The sequence below is a fragment of the Rhea pennata genome, chromosome 5 (genome assembly GCF_028389875.1).
Source record: "Rhea pennata isolate bPtePen1 chromosome 5, bPtePen1.pri, whole genome shotgun sequence".
NCBI lineage: Eukaryota > Metazoa > Chordata > Aves > Rheiformes > Rheidae > Rhea > Rhea pennata.
Window position 1 is genome coordinate 44,967,337 of NC_084667.1, and position 23,964 is coordinate 44,991,300.

Sequence of the window (23,964 nt, forward strand, 5' to 3'; positions counted from 1 at the left end):
ACACCTCTGGTATATCAGTCACTCCTCCTCCTCTGTCCCTTCATCCAGGTCATTGACAAACAAATTGAACAAAACAGGACCCAGGACTGACTCTTGGGGGACACCACTAGCTACAGGCTTCCAATTAGACTCTGCACTGCTGATCACAGCCCTCTGAGCTCTGCCTTTCAGCCAGTTCTCAATCCACCTCTGTCCACTCATCTAACCCACACTTGCTGATCTGATCTGTGAGGATGTTAGGGAGACACTGTCGAAAGCCTCGCTGAAGTCAAGGTAGACAACATCCACCGCTGTCCCCTTTTCTGGCTCCTCCTCCTTGCCCTTCTTGAAGACCGGAGTGACATTAGCTTTCTCCTACTCCTCAGGCACCTCTCCTGTTTTCCATGACCTTTCAAAGATGATGGAGATTGCAATAACATCTCCAAACTCCCTCAGCATCCGTGGGTGCATTCCATTAGGGCCCATGGATTTGTGGGTATCAAGTTTGCCCAAATGATCTCTAACCCAATCCTGCTCAACCAAGGGAAAGTCTTCCTTCCTCCAGACTCTCTATCTTGTCTCCAGGGTCTGGGATTCCTGATGGCTGCCCTTAGCAGTGAAGACTGAAGCAAGGTATTCAGTAACTCTGCCTTCTCTGTGTCCTTCATCAGAGGCGCGCACACACACACACACACACACACACACTGTGTCTCTCTCACCACCACCCATCACTCTCTCACACACACACACAAACACCAGCACACAAGCCTGGTGTCACACACACACACACGCACGCTAACAGTATCTCATGCGCACAAACACATCCAGTGTCTCTCTCTCCCTCACTCACACACACACACACTCAGTGTCAACACACACATCTAGTGTCTCATGCACACACTCACTCCTGGTGTCTCACACCCACACACGGTGTCTCACACAGTCATATCTGGTGTCTCACACATCAACAGTCACACACAAATGGTCACTCACACATGTGCACCTAGCTGGTGTCATATATACTCTCGCACTCACATGTGCTATCACACACGTGTATATGATGTCTCACACCTACACAGTGTCACACTCGCTCGCACACACGGTGTCTCACAGTGTCACACATACACACAGTCACACATACATGCACACAGGCTGTCTCACATGGTGCCTCACAAACATGTAAGACATGGCGTCTCACAAACACATAGGGTGTCACATGCACAGGCATACACCCACACCTGGTGTCACATCCCCAAACACAGTGTTACACACACACCTAGTATCACACACCTAGTGTCTCTCTCACACATACACACGGTGTCACACACACCCACACACACGGTGTCACACACACCATTCACACACACACTCAATGTCTCTCTCTCTCTCTCTCTCTCTCTCACACACACACACACACACACACACACACACACACACACACACACACACACACTCTGTCTCTCTCGCTCTCTCCCACACGCACACGCACGCGCGCCAGCTCGCGCCCTCCCTCCTCCCCCTCTGCTCCTCTCCCCGGTGCGGCGCGGCGCGGCGCGGCGCGGCGCGGCAGGCGGAGGCGGAAGGTGGCGGCGGGGGAGGGCCGAGGGCCGCCCGGGCCCCGCCTGCTGCCCGCGCCGCCGCACCGGCGCCCGCGCCGCCGGGACACGCACGCACACGCACACACACACACACACACACACACAACACTCACACACCAACGTACAGCACCGCGCACACTCGCACCCGCCGCCTCCCGCGCCATGCCCCGGCGCCGCTGAGGGCCGCGCCACCGCCACTGGGCCGCGCACCGCCACCGGGCCGCGCCGGGGCCGCCCAGCTCGAGGCCGCTCCCGCCGCCCCGGGGCCGCCCCGGCCGCCCCGGGGCCGCGCCGCCTGCCCAGGGCCGCCTGAGGCCGGGGCCGCCCGCGGGGCTGAGGCCGGGGCCGCCGCCGCCGCGGGGCGGGGGCCGCGGCAAGATGGCGGACCTGGAGGCGGTGCTGGCCGACGTGAGCTACCTGATGGCCATGGAGAAGAGCAAGGCCACGCCGGCCGCCCGCGCCAGCAAGAAGATCCTGCTGCCCGAGCCCAGGTAGGGCAGCGCCGCCGCCCCCCGGTACTGCTCCCCTCCCTGTACCCCGCTGCCTTCACCCGTGCTGCCCGCAGCTGCTCGCCAGCTCCGGCCCTCCTGCCCCCGCGGCGGGACCGGCAGGGCCTAGTGGGGGAAAGGGTGACCCACAGGTGTTAATGTGGCCTGGCGTGGCCAAGCAGGGTGGGCGTGTGCCAGTGTGGCCCACGGGTGCCAGCGGGGCTGATCTGCAAGAGTGCCCCACGTTTGCAAGCAGAGCTGGCATGTGCAAGCAGGACTGGCACGTGCAAGTGTGACTGGGTGTGTGTAAGAGAGTCCTGGCATGTGCAAGCGGGACTGGCCTGTGCAAGTAAAGCACAGTGCAGGGGCGTCTGTTGCATGTGCAAGCAGAGCTGGCACATGCAGACAGTCCATAGCATGCACAAGTGGGGCCTGGCATGTGCAAGTGTGGCACAGAGTGTGCAGGCAGTGTGCCACCCCTGCGAGTGCAGCCTGTGCAAGCAGGGTCTGGTGCATGCAAGCAGAATGCTGCATGCATGTGCAAGCATGACTTGGCACATGCAAGCAGGGGTCAGGGTGCACAGGCAGTATGCACAAGTGCAGCAAGGCACATGCAAGCGTTGCAGAGCACATGTGGGCATTGTGCAAGCAGGGGCCCTCGTGCAAAGGTGTCATAGCATCTGTGAGGGTGTTCTGGTGCGTGCAAGCATGAGCTTGACCCAGTGCCTGCAGGTGGGTCCCAGCACTGGTAGCAGCCAGGGAGACAGGATGTGGGGTGCTGGCCTGCACTGCCGTGGCCCAACTGGCCCTTGGCCTTTCCTGCTCATCAAGTTCCCCTTTCTGTCATCACAGTGTGCAGGCATGGCCACACCATCCGCCCGCCTGCACAGACGCACACCCCAGCACACCTCTCCAGTACACATCCTTCCGGGCACACAAAGATCCGTCTCTCCAGTACATATCCTTCTGGGCACTTAGATTTGCCCATGCAGGTGCATATGCGGGCACACACACACACATGCTCACATCCACACTCCCGCACAAGCATCAGCAATGCACAACTGCACATACATAAGCACATCTGTGCTCACACCTCCTGCACACATGCACATGCACCCTTCTCCTAAAGGGCACATCTGTGAATGTACATGCACCTATTGCACACAAAAACACATGTGCACATGCAAATCTTGCACATGCTGTCCCAGGCACATGCATACACACAGATACTCTGCAAGGCATGTGCACGCAAACACACACGTGTGCACATCTCCTATACATACCTTTCCAGGCACACATGCATGTGCAGTCACACCCAGCCATACATGCATGTGCACGCCCCCCTTGCCCATAGACACACTGTCCCAACACGTGTCCCATGACAGACACACAAACTGCTTCACCTGGGCCCAATCATACCATCCTAGAGCCATGCATTTCCACATGCACACACACACAAATGCACAGACTGCACCAGGGTTGGGCTGCGTGCACACGCATGCTTGCACATGCACACACATGGTGTATGGCTGGTACACATGCACACATTTGCACATTGGTTTTGCTGACACACTTGCCCTGGCCTCCCCTCCACATGCTAATATATACACGTGCACACACACACAGTAGTGGTGCACTCTGCTGTGCATACTGCTCCCACATGCCTGTTAACCTCGCGCACACCCACACACCCCCTCTTGCCCATGCAACCCACTTCACAACTTCCCTTTGCACACCCACTGTGCGCAGGCACCGGTGCGCAGCCCAGCACACACCACGCACACAACCCAACGCACACAGCATACAGGGTGCATGCATTCTGTGAGCACCACATGCAGCCTGATATGCATGATGACAGCACAACGTAACATGCCCGGCCCTGGCATTGCAACGTGGCTCTGTGCACATGTGCAGGTGCCTGTTGCACAAACACACACAGGTGCCAGCATACTGCCCCACACCTCCTGGGAGCTGGGGGTAGCCCAGGCATCCTAGGTGACTCAGGCAACCCCGCTCCAGCCACTCGACCCCACTTCCTTCCCAGCTCAGAGGCTGGGCATCCTCGTTCCCAGACCCCATGCTCTCGCTGCCAGGCCCCTCTTCTGCTGCAGGTGTCAGGGAGCAACCCAGGTGTCCTTGGCTGACCATGGCATTCATGCACTGTGTTTAGGTCCCACACTACAGCCTTGCCTGCCTCAGTTTCCCTGGAGGGGCAATGGGGGAGGGCTCTACTGGGCCCTCAGATGCCTGGGTCCCCTCTGCTTGGTCCTCCCCACAGGGGGCACCCTGTGCCTGTCCCTTACCAGGGCACAGCAGGATGTCACTGCGGGGGCAGAACCAGAGTCAGATGTGCAAGACTCCCTGGAGACAAATGTGCAGAGAAGATGACTGAGGAGGGGACATAGCCCACCCCTAGAGCAGTGGGAGATGGCTTGAGGGGGACAGGGCCATAGGGGACACAATAGGGGTGTGGGGTAGGGAGGCAGAAATGAGCCTGTCCGGCGTCTCCCCAGCATCCGCAGTGTCATGCAGAAGTACCTGGAGGACCGGGGGGAGGTGACCTTCGACAAGATCTTTGCACAGAAGATCGGTGAGCTGAAGAGCCTGTGGCGGTGCTGGGGGACTGGACTGTGGGTCATAGCTAGGGGAGCTGTGTAGTGAGTTCCCCACCTCGTCACTTCCCTCCCCGCCCCAGCACCAGTGCTAACCGTCCAGGGCAGGAAGCTCCTCTCACTTCCTCCTGCCTGGCGCTGGTGGTTTCCGGGCACGTCCACCCTGCCGCAGCCTGCTCCACGGTGCCAGCCTCCGTCCCTCTGCCACTGTGCCCTACTGGAACCTACCCCACAGTGCCCCACAGCACTATTTCATTGCGTCTATGCCCCATAGCGCCCCATCACATTTCTTGGCTGCTGGCTGTGCTGAACAGTGTCCTTGCCTCAGTGTATCACCATGCTGAACCCTCCCAGGGCTGGTTTTACCACTTGGCACATCCCTAAGCCTTGCATGGAGGATAAACAGGAACAGAGAGAGGGTCTCCATGCGCCCCAGTCTGGGGGCAATGGGGCACTGTGCTCTGCTGCAGGGCGGGCAGCTCTCACAAAGGCCATCTGCTTCTCCCAGGGTACCTGCTCTTCCGTGACTTCGCCCTCAACCAGGCAGAGGAGGCCAAACCCCTCATGGAGTTTTACGAGGAGGTGAGATGAGGTTCTTGGATGGACCCCAATGTCTTGCAAGTGGTCTTGCAAGTGTGAGGTGGGGCCAGAGCAGATTTAGTAACTGTGGTGCCCAGGGATGTAGTTGTCACTGTGTCCAGCAAGCGTAGTAGCCATCATGCCCTGGGGACGTGGCACCATGGGTACACAGAGTAGCAAGGGGACATGGTACCCAGGGTGCTTGGGGTATCATAGGCAGGGTAAAGAGGAGATACGGTACCCAGGATCCCCAAGGGGACAGTGTGCCCAAGGGACATGGTGCTCAGAGTGCTTGGGATGAAGTACCTAAGAGATGTGGTAACCAAAGGGTGCCTGGGATTTGGTTCCCATTTTGCTTGGGATGTCGTACCTGAAGGGCCTGGGGACGTGTTTGCCAGAGTACGAAGTGCAAGGGAGCTGCCTTGCCCAAGACTATACCTGCTCCTTGGTGGGGGTGACACCTGTGCCCCATGGTGGGTCTGGGAAGCTGTGTAGTTCCATGCCAACAGGAACTCGGTCCTTGCTAGATCAAGAAGTATGAGAAGCTGGACTCCGAGGAGGAGCGAACTGCCCGGAGCCGCCACATCTTTGACCATTACATTATGAAGGAGCTGCTGGCCTGCTCCCATGTGAGTGCCATGCCTGGCGGGTGCTGTACCCATAAAGTGCTTGGGGGGGGAGGTGTGCCCACATACCTAGTGTGCCTAGGTGATGTGGTACCCAGTCTCTTTGGGAAGGAGGTGACAAAACCACCATCAGCTCTGTTGTAGGAGGGTACTGAAACACCACAGACCCAATCCCATGGGTGAGGTGTTGGTTCTCTACAAGTTCCCTGCTTGTGCAGCCCTCTTTGGCCCCTGTGAGAATGCTTGTCTCCAGTGCTTCCATCTGCTCTGCCTAGGAGTGACATGATCCTATTTTACCTTGCAGCCCTTCTCCAAGAGTGCCACAGAGCATGTCCAGAGCCGCCTGAGCAAGAAACAGGTGCCCCCAGACCTCTTCCAGGTGGGCATAGCCCAGTACAGACCTGGGGTCCCTGCCACCTCTGGTACTCAGAGAGTTAATCCTTGCAAGGGGCTGGTGAGAGGGTGTGGGGGCTGGCAGGGACAGGGGACCCTGGGGGTGGTAGTGGGCTCCCAGAGGATATGGCAACCCCAGGGGATAGTGATGGAGTCCCTGGGAGGTTGGCAGTGAGGGGGGATTGCTGGGAGTCTGCATGGGGTAGTCATCAGGTCCCTAGAGGTTGGCAGTGACAAAGGGACCTCAGGGCTGTGGGAGTCCTCAATGAGTGGTGATTGAGAGCCCAGAGGTATAGCTGACCTGGGCTGGCGGTGGCATCCTCAAGGGACTGGCAGTGGCAAGGGGTCTCCAGGGATGGAGTTGGAGTCCTTGGGGTGCTGGTTGTGATGGGGGTGCCAAGGGATGGTGATGTTGGGGTCCCCAGAGATACTGGTGACCCTGAGTGGCAATAAGGTCATCATGGGGTCCCCAAAGGGTAACAATGGGAATATGGGAAATCCCAAGGGTAGAGGAGATCCCAGGTAATGACTGGAGACCCAAAGGGTACGGGTGACCTTGGGTGGCAGCAGGGACCCAGCACTGACCTGTGTTCCCCCAGCCCTACATTGAGGAGATCTGCCAGAACCTGCGTGGGGGAATCTTCCAGAAATTCATTGAGAGGTGAGATGGAGGGGTGACAGGCCTGTTGGCACTGGGGTGTTCTAGCACACCCAGAGGCTCCAGCCAAGAGAAGGATTCCTAGGTAGGAGTTCCAAGGGTTTCCAGACTAGGGTTTCAGGGAGGCCTTGTCATCCCCGGGGATATCTTTGTTCCCAGATGGGAGTCCTGGGGGGTTTCTCTGTCTGTAGACATGTCCCAGGATCCCTCTGTCAACAAATGGGTCTTGAGGGTCTCTGCTGGGGCTCCACTTTTGCCCTCTCTCTGCTTCATTGCAGTGACAAGTTCACACGATTCTGCCAGTGGAAGAACGTGGAGCTGAACATCCATGTGAGCGGGGACCTCTGTGCCAGGAGGCACCTCCAGGGCATCTCTAGGGGCACTGCCTGGGCAGGAGGCATGGGTCCCAGTCCCCCAGAGAGACACACAGACCTAGGGTCAAGACTGCTACCCATGGCACTTCCTGGCAGGGTAGCCTTGTGCAAGCACCCTCAAAACTCCCCACGAGCACCCTGACACACTCCCATGGGCTCTCTCATGCAGATGCAGGTTGCATTTCCACATCAACCTGTGCTCATGGGGATGTGTAGAGCAGGCTCCATGTTCCCCCATGTTCCCCACCATCCACTACCACCAGCACACACTCATGCACACAACTTCCCTGGCACTGTGGACACCAGGGGACCCAGGCATCCAAGGTAACACCTGTCTCTTTCTCATCTGCTCCAGCTGACGATGAATGACTTCAGCGTTCACCGCATCATTGGCCGTGGCGGCTTTGGGGAGGTCTACGGCTGCCGAAAAGCAGATACAGGCAAAATGTAATGGGGAGGATGTGTTGTCTTGACGGGTGAAGGGATCTGCCTGTGAGGAGGGGGCCTGGGGACGTGGTCCCATGGACAGCCACGAAGCAGGGGATGCAGGAGTGTTGCCATGACAGCAGATGGCAGGGGGGTATGGAAGTGTCACCATGGCTATAGCTCTCCGGGGGATTAAAGGACATCATGCGGTCCTTGAGTGATAGCTAGATGTGATGATGTGGCTATGGCTACTGGTGGTAGAGGGATACTGGTGGTGGCATATGCTGTGGGCATAGCTGTGGGCAGGGGAAGGACACAGCAACTTGGCAGTGGCTACTGGAGGAATGTGGCTCTGTGGCTGGAGGAGGGTCATGGGGCTACAGGTATGGCAGCAGAGGAATACAGTAATATGACTGTAAGCTGAGGAAAGAGGTGGCATTGTGGCTATGGGTAGAGGAGGGTTGTGGGCATGCAGCCATGTGTAGGAGAGGGACATGCTATCATGTTGTGGAGGAGGGACACAGCACGGTGGTGCTGGGTGGAGGAGGGATATGGCATCGTGTCTGTGGTCAGTGACAGTCCATAGCACCGTGGCCATGGGCAGCAGCAGGACCCCACAGGGACTCTTTTCCCCTAGGTACGCCATGAAGTGTTTGGACAAGAAGCGCATCAAGATGAAACAAGGCGAGACACTGGCCCTCAATGAGCGCATCATGTTATCCCTCGTCAGCACTGGGGTAAGGTTCTGGGCAGGGTTGGTTCCCTGGGCATGGTGACGGAGTGGACATTCTGGGCACAGGCCACAGCACAGGCCGTGCCATGGGTGTGTGGACAATCTTGCTGGCGAGAGAAGGGTGTTCCTGGGGTGACCATTGGCACTGTGTGAGTCTCTCTCCTATGTCAGGACTGCCCATTCATCGTGTGCATGTCATATGCCTTCCACACGCCCGACAAGCTCAGCTTCATCCTCGACCTCATGAATGGTGAGAGATCCCCAGCTCTGGTCCTGAGAGACCCTGTGGCTAACTAGGGGCCTTGCTGCTTTGCCTAATCCACATCCCCAGGACCATGGCTTCCCTGGTCCAACCTGATTCCCAGGCTCAGAGCTCTCTGCCTGCACCATTCCTGGGTCGTGGAGGGCAGCATTGGGGTGACACCTGGGTCCCTCTTGCTGCAGGGGGGGACCTGCACTATCACCTGTCTCAGCATGGCGTCTTCTCAGAGGCGGAGATGCGATTCTATGCAGCCGAGATCATCCTGGGCCTGGAGCACATGCACAGCCGCTTTGTGGTGTATCGTGATCTCAAGGTGACCCCATGGGTACCCACAGGCTCTATGGACACCCCCTAGACACCCTGTGGGTACCCACATACCATATTGGCATCCATGGAGCTCATGGATAATCCCAGGTCATGCAGACATTCACAGACCTACAGGCAGCCCCAGGCCCTACTGACAGCCCCAGACGCTGTATGAACCCCCCAGATCTGTGGGCACCTATGCACTTTGTGGGTACCCACACACCTGTCAGGAACCCTCAGAGCCTATGGGACTTCCCAAACCCTGTGGGCATCCCCAGGTGCCTTAAGTATTCCCAGAACTTGCAGGTACCTCCAAGCACCGTGGACACTTCCGATCCTATAGGAACTCCCCAGGGCCTGTGGGCATCTCTTGATCCTGTAGGTGTCTCAAGACCTCATGGGCACTCGCAAATGCTGCAGGCAGTTGCAGGTCCCACAGACACCTCAGTCCTATGGGCGCCCCCAAATCCCACAGAGCACCAGCACCCTAGCTCAACACACGAATGCCTCTTGCCTTGCTGCCCCACCGTTCCCATGGAGAGTGCTTGGGGCTCAGGGATGGTGTGATGTTTCGGCAGCCAGCAAACATCCTTCTGGATGAATTTGGGCATGTCCGTATCTCAGACCTGGGCCTGGCCTGCGATTTCTCCAAGAAGAAGCCTCATGCCAGTGTGTAAGTGTGCCCCTAGCCTGCCCTGCCTAGCACTGCCTGGCTGGTCTGGTCCCTGACCCCCGCTCTGTGTCCCCACAGGGGCACCCACGGGTACATGGCTCCAGAGGTGCTGCAGAAAGGAGTAGCGTATGACAGCAGCGCTGACTGGTTCTCACTGGGCTGCATGCTCTTCAAACTGCTACGAGGGTGAGTGCATGGGCATGGCAGGCACGGGGTGGCCAAAGGGTCAGTGCCCCGCTGATCTCCCCTCTTCCTTCGTGTTCACAGGCACAGCCCCTTCCGGCAGCACAAGACAAAGGACAAGCATGAGATTGACCGTATGACCCTCACCATGGTGAGTCTGGGCACACAGGGCAGGTGGCCTGGTGCCATGCTGGCATCTGCCCCTCATCATGCCAGGGAGGCACATGAGGCACAAGCACCCTAGCACACCACAGCCTCTCCCTTTGAGTGCCAGGGCAAGCTGAGGCTGGCAGGTACAGGCAGGGCATGGGCACCCTTGTGCCACCATGTCTTCACCCCCCTGTGCCAGCGGAGGCCTGCAGGGCACAGTGGGAGCAGGCACAGTGTGAAGAGATGTGGGGGCCCTGATGATGGGCAGTGCTTGGATGCAGCAAATGCGGGAGGATGTGTTCCTGCCCATCTGTGTGTGTAGTATGGAAGGACACATGCATATGTGGACATCTGCATGTAGGGATGTGTTTGCATAAACGTGTATGCCTGTGTGCATGTGTGTGAGAGGTTGCATGTAGAGATGTATTTGCTAGTGTCTGTGTGTGCATCATCTGTCTGTGCACACATCTGTGTAGCAATTGCACATGTGTGTGCCTCTGTGCACTTGTGTGACTGGTGTGTGTGTGTATGTGCATCCTTGCATGTGACTGAGTGTACACACATATACAGTGCACATGTGTATGTCCGCATGTGCGTGCATTGATGCATGCATTATGGTGTACAAACACATGTAGGTCTCTGCGCACATACCTGTGTATGCACACCTCCGTGCACATAGCAGTATGTCCATCCTATGCACATACGTGTCTGTGCCAGCGTGTCTTTGTGAGCACACACGTGTACCTCCATGTGTATCTCTGTACCCAGGCACACATGTGCCTTGGTGTTTGTATGCCTGTGCACACCTCTGCATGCATGTGTGCACTGCCCTGAGCAGATGTGTGCATCCATGTGCATGCAAGAGCGTAGGTGTGCACGTTCCCCGCCACCCTGGCAGCACCAGGGAGCCCCGCCAGGCCTAGCATCAATGCTTGGGGCCCGCGGTAATGATGCTCTCACCTGCAGGCTGTGGAGCTGCCTGACTCCTTCTCCCCAGAGCTGTGCTCCTTGCTTGAAGGGCTGCTGCAGCGAGATGTCAACCGGCGGCTGGGCTGCATGGGACGCGGGTGAGTCCTGGCAGGCATGGAGACAGGTGCTGGGAACAGTGCCTGCACATGAGAACAGGGCTGAGGGCCAAAGGCTGGCAGGGAGGGAGGGCAGCCTGGCATGTCTGGGCCACTCCATCCTGGCATCACAGGGAGCCTGCTAGTGCTTACTGCGCGTGCTCACTTCCCAGGGCTCAAGAAGTGAAGGAGGAGCCATTCTTCAAGGGCCTGGACTGGCAGATGGTTTTCCTTCAGAAGGTGAGGGGCATGTTGCCGGGGCACAGCGAGGGCTACAGGGGCACGAGCCACCCCTCTAACGCCACCTCTCCTGTGTCCAGTACCCACCACCCCTGATCCCACCCCGTGGGGAGGTGAACGCAGCTGATGCCTTCGACATTGGCTCCTTTGATGAGGAAGACACAAAGGGCATCAAGGTACTGGGGGCAGAGAGGGAAGAGTTAGCACAGGGAGGACAGGGGCATGGGGTGGTGAGCGTGTGTCTCACTCGGTGGTGCTCGGCTGTGTGCCAGCTGCTGGAGAGTGACCAGGAGCTGTACCGCAACTTCCCGCTCACCATCTCGGAGCGGTGGCAGCAGGAGGTGACGGAGACTGTCTTTGAGGCTGTCAATGCTGACACCGACAAGCTGGAGGCTCGCAAGAAAGCCAAGAACAAGCAACTGGGCCACGAGGAAGGTTAGTGGGGCTGGGTGCCCCCTGAACTCCCCAGCACTGCCTCTGGCATCTCTGCCAGCCCCTTGCAGCCTCTCGATCTGCCAGTGTTGCCTCAGCCTCTGGCTCCCATGGTACAGCCAGCTCCACAGCTGCCCTGGTACCTCTTGTGGTCCCCTGGTCCCCTGGCCCTGCCCAGGCCCTCAACCCCCAGGCGTTGCCCCTAGGCACTGCCCCAGTGCCCTTGTGCCCCAACACTGCTTGTGCTATGGGCTCCCCTGGCATTGTGCCTGCTGGGCCCCCCTGGCACGACCACCAGCACAACCACCAGACCAGCAGTGTTTCACCTGACACTGACCCCTGGACCTTCTATGCCTGTCCTGGCATCTCTGCCAGCCCCCCAGCCCCTCTGGTGCTGCCCTAGCCCCCTGATTCCCGTGGCAGTGTGAGCTCCTCACTGCTCCAGCCTGACCCTCTCTCTCCCCTGACCTGATGGGTGCAGATTACGCCATGGGCAAGGACTGCATCATGCATGGCTACATGGCGAAGCTGGGCAACCCCTTCCTCACACAGTGGCAGCGACGCTACTTCTACCTCTTCCCCAACCGCCTTGAGTGGCGTGGGGAGGGTGAGTCGCCGGTAAGATGGGCACAACATGGCAGGCATGAGAGGCAGAAGGGAATGTGGGGCGGGCATAGGGGACACAGTTGTGTTGGTTGCCCCCGGGGGTTGGTCTGGAGGGACACAGGTGTTGGGAGCATACGTAGGGCACAGAGGACATAAGGGACATTGAGTAGAGGTATGGGAAAGACATGGGGGACACAGGGAGCATGGGAGGACTTGGGGAGGTTTGAGGGGCCTCTTACCCCAGCCAGCAGGGGCTGCGCTGAACTTGTCCCCCCAGCAGTCCCTGCTCACCATGGAGGAGATCGACTCCGTGGAGGAGACACAGGTGAAGGAGCGGAAGTGCATCTTGCTCCGTATCCGTGGGGGCAAGCAGTTCGTGCTGCAGTGCGACGTGAGTGTGCCTGCTGGCCACCCGCTGGGGCTAGTCACCTCTACAGGGGGCTAACCATTCCCTGACAGTCACTGATCACCTCAGCTGGGCACTAGCCACGTCCTGCCGCTTGCTAGCTGTCCCCTACTGGGTTCCTGTCACTTCCGTTGGGGACTAACCAAACCCTGCTGAGCACTAGCCACCTCCTGGCTGGCTGCTAGTCATCTCCACTAAATTCTAGCCACCTTATGCTAGTTGTGAGCCATCCCCTCTATTGGGTGCTAGTCACCTCCAGGCAATCACTAGCCATTCCCTGCTAGTCACTAGCTACCTCCTACTGGCTGCTAGTCACCCCTTGCTGACTACTAGCTGTGCAGGTTGAGCCCTCTAATCCAACCTAGGCACGCTGCAGAAAGCTGGGGGCAATCCAGAGCCCTGCCCCTGTGGAGTGCCCCAAACTAACCCATCCCCTGCCCTGGCACCACGAGGAGCCCCAAACTCACCTGTCCCCTGTCCTGCATCACGGGAAGCCCAGAGCTAATACGTCCCCTGCCCTGGCATCGTGGGGAGCCCTGAGCTAACCAGTTCCCTGCCCTTCCACTGCAAGGAGCCTGGCTCACTGTCCTGGTGCTGCAGGCAATCCCAGATTAACCCATGCCCTGTCCTGGCACTGCAGGGAGGGGGCAGACTAACCCATGCCTGGACCATGGCACTATGGGGAGCCCCGAACTAACCTGTCCCCTGGCCTGGCACTGTGGGTAGCCCTGGACTAACCCATACCCTGCCCTGGCACAGAGCGACCCTGAGCTGGCACAGTGGCGGAAGGAGCTGCGCGACGCCCAGCGCCAGGCCCAGCAGCTGCTGCAGCGGGTGCCACGCATGCAGAACAAGCCCCGCTCACCCGTGGTGGAGCTCAGCAAAGTGCCGTTCATCCAGCGCTCCGCCAATGGCCTCTGACCCAGTGCCTGCCCACCCACCCACGTGCCCTTGTTCCCTGCTCCCACCCCGCCTCTAATTTATTGGGTTGGGTTCCTGCGTGCCCTGTCACCTTTTGTTGTCCCCATGCTGGGCGTTGCTGGCCTACTGTGCGCCAGCCTGGCCCACTGGGTGCTTTGGTGCCTGTTTGCCCTGCTGCCAGGCACCCACAAAGCTGGGCGCAGAGGGGACACATCCCCAGCATCAGTCTTAGGCCAGCCTCTAGCCTGAGGGACACAGGCACTGATGCTGGGCATGAAGCTCCACTTGGCACCTCTCCCCTGTGAACTCTTCAGCTAAGATGAAGGTAGCCTCGATGCCCGCCCCTCTCTACACCACTCTCCGCTTGGCACTTGTGGCCTCTACCCCATGCCTGCTTCGCCACAACTGTGTGTGCCAAACTGGCTGGGTGAATGCCTAGCTGTGACCTAGCAGAGTCCTGGCCAATTTGTTTCACCTGGCCTTTGCCCACCTCCCAGGGAGCAGGCATGCCCCAGCCTGGCTGTGCCCACCCTGAGGGTGCCCCAGCTTGGCCGTGCCCGCCTTGTGGGTGCCATGTCCTCTGTGTGTGTGTGTGTCTGTGTCTGTGTCTGTGTGTGTCTGTGTCTGTGTGTGTCTGTGCCCGGGGGGACCCCGTGTAAATATTGTGCCATGGGCCCCCTGCGCCGCCCGCGTGTACCAGCCCTGCCCAGCACATGTGCCCCTGCTGCCACCCCACTGCATGACGATATCCTGGGCAAGGGCGGGCTAACACTAGGCCCCTGCTGGCCCCCAGCCTCAAGCCAACGGGGTGGCAATGCCTAGCTGCGGGGCATTAAGGTGATCAATAAGGAAAGAGCAGTGCTCCCCCACCACACACACAGCTGGCCCCATGTGAGCCTGGCCTGCTGCCTGTGTTCCCAGTGCTATCCCAGTGCCTGGTGGGCACAGGGGCAGGATGCCACCTCCCAGTGCCCACCTCTGCCTCCCGCCCTGCTCCCTGGCAGCACCTGTAAATATTGGTATCCAGTTGGTCTGCACTGGGTGGGCAGAGGTGGTACCAGGGGTGGCAGCTGATCTGTGAATGTGATTTTAATGACCAGAGACGTGAGAATGCAAAAAAAAAAAAAAAAAAAAAAAAAAAAGAGAGAGAGAGAGAGAGAGAGAAAAGAAAAAGAAAGTTTTTATAATAAAAACCTGGAAAATCCAGCTTTATCTTGTTGTGGGGATTACAGTGCTCCCATGCCGTGTCTCTCAGTGGCGACTCTGCTTGCCTGCTGCCCCCAGCTCTGGCTGAGCTTTGGGTCACCACAGCCCCCCAAATGGGCATGCTGGTACACTGGGGACATGTTGGGGTGCAGGTGGAGGCTGGCACCATGCCAGCCCTGGTGCCCTGTGGGACGGGTCTCGGAGCAGGCGTGGACAGTGCTGGAGAAGGTGGGCACGGCTGCGTGGGAAGGATGCCTGCTTTGGCTCTCAGCTCGGGAGGGATGTGCAGCAGATTCAGACAGACAGAGGGGTCTAGTTCCCCCATGCCTATGCTGTCCCCATGCCAGCGGCACCAGGCAGTGTCCCTCCCACCTGCATCCCATGCAGGTGACACACCTGGGGCAAGGCCGCAGGAATCAGCTGCCCAGCCTGCACAGTGACATTCGCATGCCTGCTCCCACCCCAGCATCTCTTCCACCCAACCCACTGCACTGGGGCCAGGGCTGGTCCTACCCCCGCCCCTTCCCAGTCAAGGTCCTTACTGCTTCCAGGGTGTTTATTGGGGGCAGGAAGGGATTGCCAGGGCTGGATGGTGACAAGACCTGGGTCTGTGCCCCAGGCGGCTGCCTGGAGGATTCTCTGAGGTCTAATAAAGGGGTTGTGCTGAGGCCACTCCCAGCATAGGTGCTAGGTCTGAATTTCTTGCCCTCTGACGTCAACAGGAAGGAACAAATCAACCACCCCTGTCCAGAGTGGGGTGAAAGCAGCGCCAGCTCGAGGGTGTCCTGCTATCCCCTGCCCACTGTGCCCAGGCTCCCACCAAAGGTGCCAGGTGCTGCACAGAACAGTCCTGGCCACCCTACCAGGGCTAAAGGCAGAGAAGGGAGCTGAGCTGGAGATGACTGCAGGGCTCTGGGAATGTGATGTTGGGGGTCTCTGGGCACTGGGTACCCCAGAGGGGGGCTTAGGGAAGAGAAATTAAATGAGAGTGGGCAGCTCCTGTGGCCCTGGCTACCCACTGCAGAGGGATTCCCAGGTACGAGGTATTCAATGCGGGTTGGATCCTGCAGCCCTGGTGGGGGAGAGCTATGCACCACATACGTGACAGCAGGCAGACCCTGGGCCCTAGGGGGATCTTAGAAGTAGGTGTTTGATGGGGCCAGACCGGGGTCCTGGTAGCTGGTGCTTGGTGGGGACAGACCTGGGGTCCTGGGAGGGTCTTGGTAGCTGGTGCTCAGTAGGGGTAGACCCGGGTCTCGGGGATGGAGTGGGGATCCCAGGGGGAGGAGGGGTCTCGGTAGCCTGTGCTTGGTGGGGGCAGACCAGGGTCCTGAGGGCGTCCCAGCAGCTAGTGCTCAATGCGGGCAGACCTGGGTCTCGGGGGCAGATCTGGGCTCCGGGGGGGGGGGGGGAAGGGGGGTGCCGGTACCAGTGCTCGAGGCAGGCAGACCCAGGTCTCCAGGTCAGAGCGAGGGTGGCGGGCGCACCCCAGGGGCACAGCCCGCGGTGCTGACATCCCGGTGTGCTGGCGGCGGCGCACCGCGGCCGCGGCGCCGGTTCCCGGTGGCGGCCCCGCCCCGCGCTGCGCCGCCGCTCTGCGCCGCCGCCGCCGCCGCCCCCGCGCGCAGCCATTGCGGGCAGGCCCGGCGCTGCGGCCCGCTCTGCCGCCCGGGGACATGCCGGCGGGATGGCCCGCTCCACCGACACCTTCCCGCTGCACCGCCTCGTCTGGCACAACCGGCACCAGGCGCTGGACAGCGCCCTGCGCTCCGGCCGGGTGGGCACCGGGCGCCGGGGGAGCCGGGGGAGCCGGGTGCCGAGGGACCCGGGAGCTGGTGGAGCCAGGGGCACCAAAGGAACTGGGAGCCAGGAGCCCTGGGCATCAGGGGAAATGGGGGCACCAGGCACGGGAGGGGGTGGGGGGAGAGCCAGCACTGGGAAATTGGGGGCATGGGAGTATTTGGGAGCTGGGAGCACTGGGGGAGCGGGGTGTTTGAGGGCACTGGGATGGGGTCAGGGGTACTAGGGAACTAGGAAAACTAGAAGCACTGGGGGACTAGAGCGCTGGCATGTTAGGGGACTGGGACCACTGGAGGACTGGGCGGAATGGAGTACTGGAAGACTGGGGGAGACTAGGGGCACAGGGGTGGAGGACTGGGATACTAGGGAACTGGGAGCACAAGTGGGCTGGAGCATGGAGATGGGGGACTGGGGCATTATGAGACCAGGAGCACTGGGGGCACTGAGAGAGACTGGAGGCTGTGGGATAAGGATACTGGGGGTACTGGGAGACTTGGAGCACTGGGAGACTGGGTACAGTGGGAACACTCTGGGGTGCTGGGGCCCTGGGATGGGGAGCTGGAATATAAGAGGATAGGGAGCGCTTGGGGACTGGGAGAATGGGGCATTGGGAACACTGGGAGGGACTAAGTGGCCCAATACTTTAGAGGACTGGGAGCCCTGGGAAGGACTGAGGGCACTGGGACAGGGGGACTGGAAGTAGTGGGGGACTGAGAATATAGGGGCAACGGGAGCCCTAGGGGCACAAGGTCTGTGGAGCCTGGAGGATAAGGAGGCTGGGGGGATTGGAACAGTATGACTAGGGGCCAGGAGGACTTGGGGGTCCGATGGATGGGATTTGGGGGACAGGGACCACCAGAGGAACCAGGGAGCTGGGAGCCCTGGGAGCATGGATGATGCAGGGACTGGGGTCCACTGGAGCCCTGGGAGGCTGGGAACCAGCACAGGAAGAGCTGGCACTGGAACAGAAGGAGGAGGTGGGGGAACAGGGGACAGCAGGGCACTGTGGGGGCACCTAAGGGCCAGCAGTGGCAGTGACCGTGCCAGCGGCCACAGCACGACGTGGAGCTGATGGACCCCCGTGGCCGGACCCCACTGGAGCTGGCTGTGTCCCTGGGCCACCTGGAGTCGGTGCGGGTGCTGCTGCAGCACAACGCCAACGTGGGCCGGGAGAATGCCAATGGCTGGACAGGTATGTGGGCAGCCAGGTGTTGTGGGGCAGGTGGTGGGGTGCTGGGGCTGCTGGCTGAACTGGGTGCTGACAGTGCCATGTGCCCCCAGTGCTGCAGGAGGCGGTGAGCACAGGCGACCCCGAGATGGTGCAGCTGGTGCTCCAGTACCGTGACTACCAGAGAGCAACGCAACGGCTTGCTGGCATCCCCGAGCTGCTCAGCAAGCTGCGCCGGGTATGGCTGTGCCCCTGATGGAGGAGTGAATACCCCCTTCCCAGCATTGGCCATCTCCCAGCATTGGGGTCCAGGCACACAGAGGCAGCTGGAAGAGTCCCTGGGGATCCTGAGCCCCCCCAGGGCCCCAGCAGGACCCCTCTAACCTCTCCTAGGACCTTCACTTCCCCTAAGGACTCCTGATTACCCTCCCTTGCTGGGCACCCAATCCCCCCCGCCCCCAAGACCCCAGCAGGGCATCCCCCCATCTTGCCCCAGCAATGCCCTCCAGTGCCTCCTCCCTCCAAAGCCCCCCATCTCCCTTGAAAGCCTTGCAGTGACCCCCCTTCTCCAGGCCACTTCACAGCTGCTCCATGATCTGGTTTCTCCTCCAGGCCTCTGACTTCTATGTGGAGATGAAGTGGGAGTTCACGAGCTGGGGTGAGTGAGGGGTAGTAGGGGCGCCAAGGTGGCCTCATGCCCACTGGGCCTGGTGACAGGAACTGGATGCTGGGCACCTCCTGAGGGGGTGCCTGGCGCCCGCAGTGCCTCTGGTCTCTAAGGTGTGCCCCAGTGACGTGTACCGTGTGTGGAAGCGGGGCGAGAGCCTGCGGGTTGACACCACGCTGCTGGGCTTCGAGCACATGACGTGGCAGCGGGGTCGGCGCAGCTACATCTTCAAGGGAGAAGGTCAGCCCTGGCACCTGGGGGACAGTCCCAGACCCCTAAACACCTCTCAGATGCCCCAGACCTGCCTTTAGGAGGCTGGATGCCCCTTCAGCACCCCAGTTCCCCCATGCAGAGACCCAGGGGACCACCTCAGGCTCCACATAAGTATCACGGACAACAGATTCCTCAAAAGGACCTCAGATCCCCCCATAACCACAGAACAACAGAAAGGTCAAGGTTGGAAGGGACCTCTGGAGATCATCTAGTCCAATCTCCAAGCTCCAGGAGGATCACCTAGAACACATTGCCCAGGACCCTGTCCAGATGTTTTTTTTAGTATCTCCAAGGTTGGAGACTCCACTAAGGACCTGAGATGCCTCATGGAGACTTGAGATGCCTCATAAGGACCTGAGATCCCCTTTAGGGATGCCCCAAGGCACCTCATACACCCCAAGGGAAGTCAGAGGTGCAGCAACCCAGGGTGCCCCAGGGTTGGAGGTATCTGGGTGCCCTGAGGTGCCCCAAGGTGCTTACCCATGCCCATGACTCACAGGGAGATTGTGGTGGTGGACGCAGTGCACAGGGTACCTGGGCGGCCCTGACTCCTGTCCCCACATGCAGATGAGGGGGCAGTGGTGATGGAGGTGGACCATGACAAGCAGGTGGTTTACACGGAGACACTGGCCCTGGCCTTGCACGAGCCCAACCTGCTGTTGGCAGCCATGCAGCCCTCGGAAGAGCATGTGGCTGGGCGGCTCACATCGCCCATCGTCTCCACACACCTTGACACCAGGAATATTGCCTTTGAGCGGTGAGCTGTGCCAGACAGGGCCCTGCATGCTGGGTGTGCATGAAGGGAGGGTGTGTCCGTCACGCAAGAGATGGGCAGTCATGCAAGCGGGCATACGTGAGACCTGGGAGAGGAAACACCTGGCCAAGGGTGCCATGGGTGCCCATGCAAAGAGGGGGGCACATGCGGCTGCCCCTCACGCAAGGGGACACATGCTGTGTAACGGCTCATGCAAGGCAGGAGCTGTGCTGGCACAGAGGACCCAATGTGAGGAGGAAGTGGTGACAGGAGGGAAGGAAGCACTTTGTGTAAGAGGAAGCCACACAAGCCAGGAAGTTGTGCCGTGCACGGGGCAGGGGCACGTGTGCAGGGGATCATGGCTGCCCCCTGCTCCCCAGGAACAAGTCAGGCATCTGGGGCTGGCGCTCGGAGAAGATGGAGGTGATCAGCGGCTATGAGGCCAAGGTGAGGCCTCATGCTGGGCTGGGAGGGTGAGGAAGGGCCCTGGCATCTGGACTGTGCTGACTGTCCTGCCCGGCAGGTTTACAGTGCCAGCAATGTGGAGCTAATCACTAAGACAAGGACGGAGCATCTCTCCGATCAGGACAAGTCACGCAACAAAGGTGACAGCCTCGGCGGACAATCGTGGGGGGGTACCCCCCATCTTTGTGCAAGGCTCACCCCCCCCCCATGTTGCAAAGCTTGCCCCCCCATGCAAGGCTGCCCCTCAGCGGCCAAGGTGGCACATGGCAGGCACAGGATGCCATGGCAGGTGCCCACCCTGGCAGCTACCAGTCTCTTCCCCTAGCAGGCTCCAAGACTCCCTTCCACTCCTTCCTGGGCATTGCGCAGCAGCATGGCAGCCACAATGGGGTGAGTAGCCCAGCACCAGGGCATGTGCGGGTGCCCGTGGGTCTCGTGTGCCAGCAGGGTGCCATGAGGCTGGCAGGGGGAAGGAGGTTCCATGAGGTGCCCCAGGGGCAGCCATGGGCAATATGGGTGTCCTCGGCCCCACAGGCACCCGTGCTGCAGGCCAGCAGCCCCACCAACCCCACAGCCATCACCCCTGAGGAGTATTTCGACCCCCACTTCGACCTGGAGACCCGCAACATCGGGCGCCCCATTGAGATGTCCAGCAAGGTGCAGAGGTGAGGGCTGCTCCTCTTCCTCACCCTCTCCATGAGGGTAGCAGGGACCCTGGCATCTGGGTGGCAGCAGGCCAGGGCCAGGGCACCCCATGCCCACGCCAGTACCGCGGGCAGGTTCAAGGCGACGCTGTGGCTGTGCGAGCAGCACCCGCTGTCGCTGGCGGAGCAGGTGACACCCATCATTGATCTCATGGCCATCTCCAACGCCCACTTTGCCAAGCTGCGTGACTTCATCACCCTCAAGCTGCCCCCTGGCTTCCCTATCAAGATCGGTGAGGGCGGGGCCTGCTGAAGGGCAGGGCCTGCAGGGGTGGGGCTTCATGGAGGGGCAGGGCTTAAGGGGCAGGGGGTGTGCCTGGCCCAACTGTAGGAGGGGGAGGAGCCAATTGGTCGGTGGGAGGGGCTTAAGTGAGGGCTGAGACATGGAGGGAAAGGGGGTGTGGCCTGAAGGAAGGGGCAGGGCCTGCTAACCCACTGGGCTGTGAGTCCTGCAGAGATCCCTCTCTTCCATGTGCTCAACGCTCGCATCACCTTCAGCAACCTGTGTGGGTGTGACCAGCCACTGGGCTCAGTGCGGGTGTGTGCCCCTGCCGAGCCCCCCAGCAGCCAGCCCCCCAGCCCCAGAGGTGAGAGGGGCAGGGAGGGCCAAGCAGGGATGACTGAAGGGGAGAAAGGGTGTGTCCAAGGGTGGGAGGATGCACCATGGGATCAGCTTGTGAATGTCCATGGGTGTTGAGTGCTGGGCACCACAGGGTGCCCACCGGCAAGGGGTACTGGGTACTGCAGGGTGCCCACAGCCATGCAGTGCTGGGTGCAGTAGGTGCCCACGGGGGTGGAGTGCTGGATGCTGTGTTGCGCACTCAGGCATGGGGTACTAGGCCCCATAGGGTGCCCACAGGGGTGGGGTGTTGGGTACCATGTGGTGCCCATGGGTATGTTATGAGGTGCTCAGTGCCACATGGTGCCCACAGGCATAGGGTGCTGGGTGCTGTGTGGTGTCCATGGGCATGTGGTGCTGGGCGCCATGCACTACCACAGCCACAAGGTGCTGAGCATTATGGGATGCCCATGGGCAAGGGGTTCTGGGCACCACACAGTGCCCCAGCAGGTTGGTGGTGCTGCAGGCTGGCCCTTCCCGTGTGAAGTGGAGCCGGGGGTGTTCGAAGTGCCACAGGGCTACACAGTGCTGGGTGCAGGGCGCAGCGAGCCCCTGCGTGATGAGGATGACGACCTGCTCCAGTTTGCCATCCAGCAGAGCCTCCTGGATGCTGGCACTGAAACAGACCAGGTGGGCCCCCCATCTCTGCCCAGCCCTGCCCACTTGGCCTAGTCCTGCCCCTCATACCCATACCGGTCCACAGGTCACAATCTGGGAGGCCCTGACCAACACCCGCCCAGGCACCAACCCACCCCACTACGAGGAGGACCTGCAGCTGGAGCGGTGAGGGCCCACCCCCTGGGGGTGGGGCTTGCTGCCACCCTGCCCACCCAGGGTGGGGCCATGGGGGAGTGGCAAAAGAGGGCAGGGCCTCTGGGATATTTGAGTGGGGCCAGAGGGGTGGAGCTTCTGGACTTGGAGATGTGGCCAAGAGGTGAGGGACTTTCTGTCCTTGCGGAGGCGTTCCCCAGGCAATAGGAGGTGGGACTAGAAAGGGGCAGGGCAAGGAGGGTGTGGCCATGGGGACATGACTTCCAGGTAGAGGGTATGGTCACCCCAAACATAGGTTGGGCTTGCCCCCACGCTGCTCTCCCCCACAGGGCCCTCCAGGAGAGCATGCTGCTGCACGCTGGGCCCAGCGCTGGGGGCCCTGGGGCTGCGTGTCCCCCCCAGGCTGGGGGCAGCCCTCTGGTAGGCAGCCCCCCAACACACCCCAGCTACAGCAGCTTTGCTGAGCAGCTGCGACTGGCCATGGCGCTCTCCGAGCAGGAGCAGGAGGAGCGTGAGCGGCGCCGGCGTGAGGAGGACGAGGAGCTCCAGCGTATCCTCCGCCTCTCGCTCACTGACAAGTAGGGCCAGGGCTCACGTGGGGACTCCCACGCTGGGCACAGCCTTGCACAGGCACAGACAACTCGGCTGGGCATGGCCTCGGACAGGCACGGACACGACCATGGGGCATGGCCCTACATGAGGATGGACACCTCCGCTGGGCACAGCCTCACATGAAGACAACCAGCCCCCCTGGGCATGGCCTCACATGGGGCCACCTTGACCTGAGCACGGCCTCGCACAGGGACAGACAGCCCCCCTGGGCATGGCCTCGCACAGGGATGCCCCCATCTAGGCACAGTCCCCCACAAGGATGTCCTGACTTGGGTATAACCCTGCATGGGCACCATCTGCCAAAGGCCACCTGGTCCCATGGACGCTCCTGAAGTGGGCACAGCCCCCACATGGGGGGTTGATCCAGGGATCCTCCTACCCCTGGGACCCTCTGATCCACAGAGCCCCTCATGCTGGGCTGCATGCCTCGGCCTATGGACCCCTGATCTGGGGACCACTCCCCCAGGACACCCCTATTCCAGGCACTTCTCTCCCCTTTGGTGTTGCATTTTACCCCTATACGGGGCAGGAGAAGTCTATCTAACGTCCCCCCCCCCCCACACACACACACATTCAAATGCACACATTTGAACCTGGACCTTTGGGACCCCCAGGCCATGTCTCTGGGTGGCAGCAGCAGGGTTGGGGGAGCTCTGTGTTTATGTGTGCATATATATATATATCTACATATATGTTCGCATATATGTAGATATATATCTGGGAGGGAGCAGATTGTGCCTGGGCATGCAATGGGTGGGCAGATGGCACCAGGAGGTGGAGCCTGGGGAAAGAGCCTGTAAAAGCGGGGAGAAGTTTAGATGAAGGGGGCAGAGCCAGCAAACCAGTGGGTGGCCCTGGTGGGATCTCAGGGGGTTTTCGTCTCCTCCGAACACCCCAGTGTGGCCCCATACCCCCATTCTCTCCCCTTCCCAGCTTTATTTATTTAATTTATATCTCTTGGGGTGGCCTTGGCCCAGGAAGGGGGTGTTTAGCTGGCACTCCTTGCCACAGTGCCATGGGGCTGGGTCAGGCCTCCGTGGGGCAGGGGGCCAGGCCCTCACTGTGGGGTTGGGAGTGCGGCAGGGCAGCAGAATGACCCCACCATGGGGAAGAGGACAGTGGGCAGCGTCAGATGGAGCCCTCTGCCAGAGGGAAAGCAAAGAAAGAACAAAGCCAAGCCATGCCTCATTGTCTAATCTGCGGCTACCTCAAGCTG

At 60.3% G+C, this 23,964-nt stretch overlaps 2 protein-coding genes across 7 annotated transcripts; both read left to right on the forward strand.

Moving 5' to 3' along the window:
- The first annotated feature begins 1,901 nt into the window (after nt 1–1,901).
- On the forward strand, nt 1,902–15,598 carry GRK2 (G protein-coupled receptor kinase 2). Of its 3 annotated transcripts, none has more exons than XM_062576569.1 (21): nt 1,902–2,068; nt 4,579–4,655; nt 5,186–5,259; nt 5,784–5,885; nt 6,187–6,261; nt 6,875–6,936; nt 7,212–7,263; nt 7,663–7,754; nt 8,371–8,470; nt 8,638–8,716; nt 8,911–9,041; nt 9,613–9,707; nt 9,786–9,893; nt 9,975–10,041; nt 11,007–11,107; nt 11,278–11,344; nt 11,425–11,520; nt 11,617–11,779; nt 12,258–12,394; nt 12,660–12,773; nt 13,548–15,598. In XM_062576569.1, exons 1-21 carry the CDS (start codon nt 1,956–1,958, stop codon nt 13,707–13,709), a joined length of 2,067 nt encoding a protein of 688 aa, XP_062432553.1. In that variant the 5' UTR covers nt 1,902–1,955; the 3' UTR covers nt 13,710–15,598. The 3 variants fall into 3 exon arrangements, with proteins under 3 accessions (XP_062432553.1, XP_062432554.1, XP_062432555.1); XM_062576570.1 differs by having other exon boundaries at nt 12,663–12,773; XM_062576571.1 differs by lacking the exon at nt 4,579–4,655 and having other exon boundaries at nt 1,980–2,068.
- A 954-nt stretch (nt 15,599–16,552) lies between these two features.
- Nucleotides 16,553–23,916, forward strand: ANKRD13D (ankyrin repeat domain 13D). Of its 4 annotated transcripts, none has more exons than XR_009958617.1 (15): nt 16,553–16,692; nt 17,772–17,907; nt 17,997–18,121; nt 18,496–18,541; nt 18,647–18,790; nt 19,391–19,580; nt 19,958–20,024; nt 20,101–20,182; nt 20,371–20,432; nt 20,577–20,707; nt 20,822–20,979; nt 21,245–21,333; nt 21,832–21,995; nt 22,069–22,148; nt 22,635–22,671. XR_009958617.1 is itself a non-coding variant. In XM_062577626.1 (15 exons), the coding sequence occupies exons 1-15, from the start codon at nt 16,603–16,605 to the stop codon at nt 22,834–22,836; spliced, it is 1,809 nt and encodes a 602-aa protein (XP_062433610.1). In that variant the 5' UTR covers nt 16,553–16,602; the 3' UTR covers nt 22,837–23,916. The 4 variants fall into 4 exon arrangements, 2 of the variants coding, with proteins under 2 accessions (XP_062433610.1, XP_062433609.1); XR_009958616.1 differs by lacking the exon at nt 22,635–22,671 and adding an exon at nt 22,466–22,553; XM_062577626.1 differs by having other exon boundaries at nt 21,202–21,333; nt 22,635–23,916.
- The last annotated feature ends 48 nt before the right edge of the window (nt 23,917–23,964 follow it).

Coding starts and splice junctions, on each gene's coding strand:
- GRK2 (XM_062576569.1), top strand. CDS start 1,956: ATGGCGGACCTGGAGGCGGTGCTGGCCGACGTGAGCTACCTGATGGCC. Junction 4,656..5,185: donor GATCTTTGCACAGAAGATCG/GTGAGCTGAAGA, acceptor TGCTTCTCCCAG/GGTACCTGCTCTTCCGTGAC. Junction 5,260..5,783: donor TCATGGAGTTTTACGAGGAG/GTGAGATGAGGT, acceptor GGTCCTTGCTAG/ATCAAGAAGTATGAGAAGCT.
- ANKRD13D (XM_062577625.1), top strand. CDS start 16,603: ATGGCCCGCTCCACCGACACCTTCCCGCTGCACCGCCTCGTCTGGCAC. Junction 18,542..18,646: donor GTGGGAGTTCACGAGCTGGG/GTGAGTGAGGGG, acceptor TGGCGCCCGCAG/TGCCTCTGGTCTCTAAGGTG. Junction 21,334..21,831: donor CCAGCCCCCCAGCCCCAGAG/GTGAGAGGGGCA, acceptor GTGGTGCTGCAG/GCTGGCCCTTCCCGTGTGAA.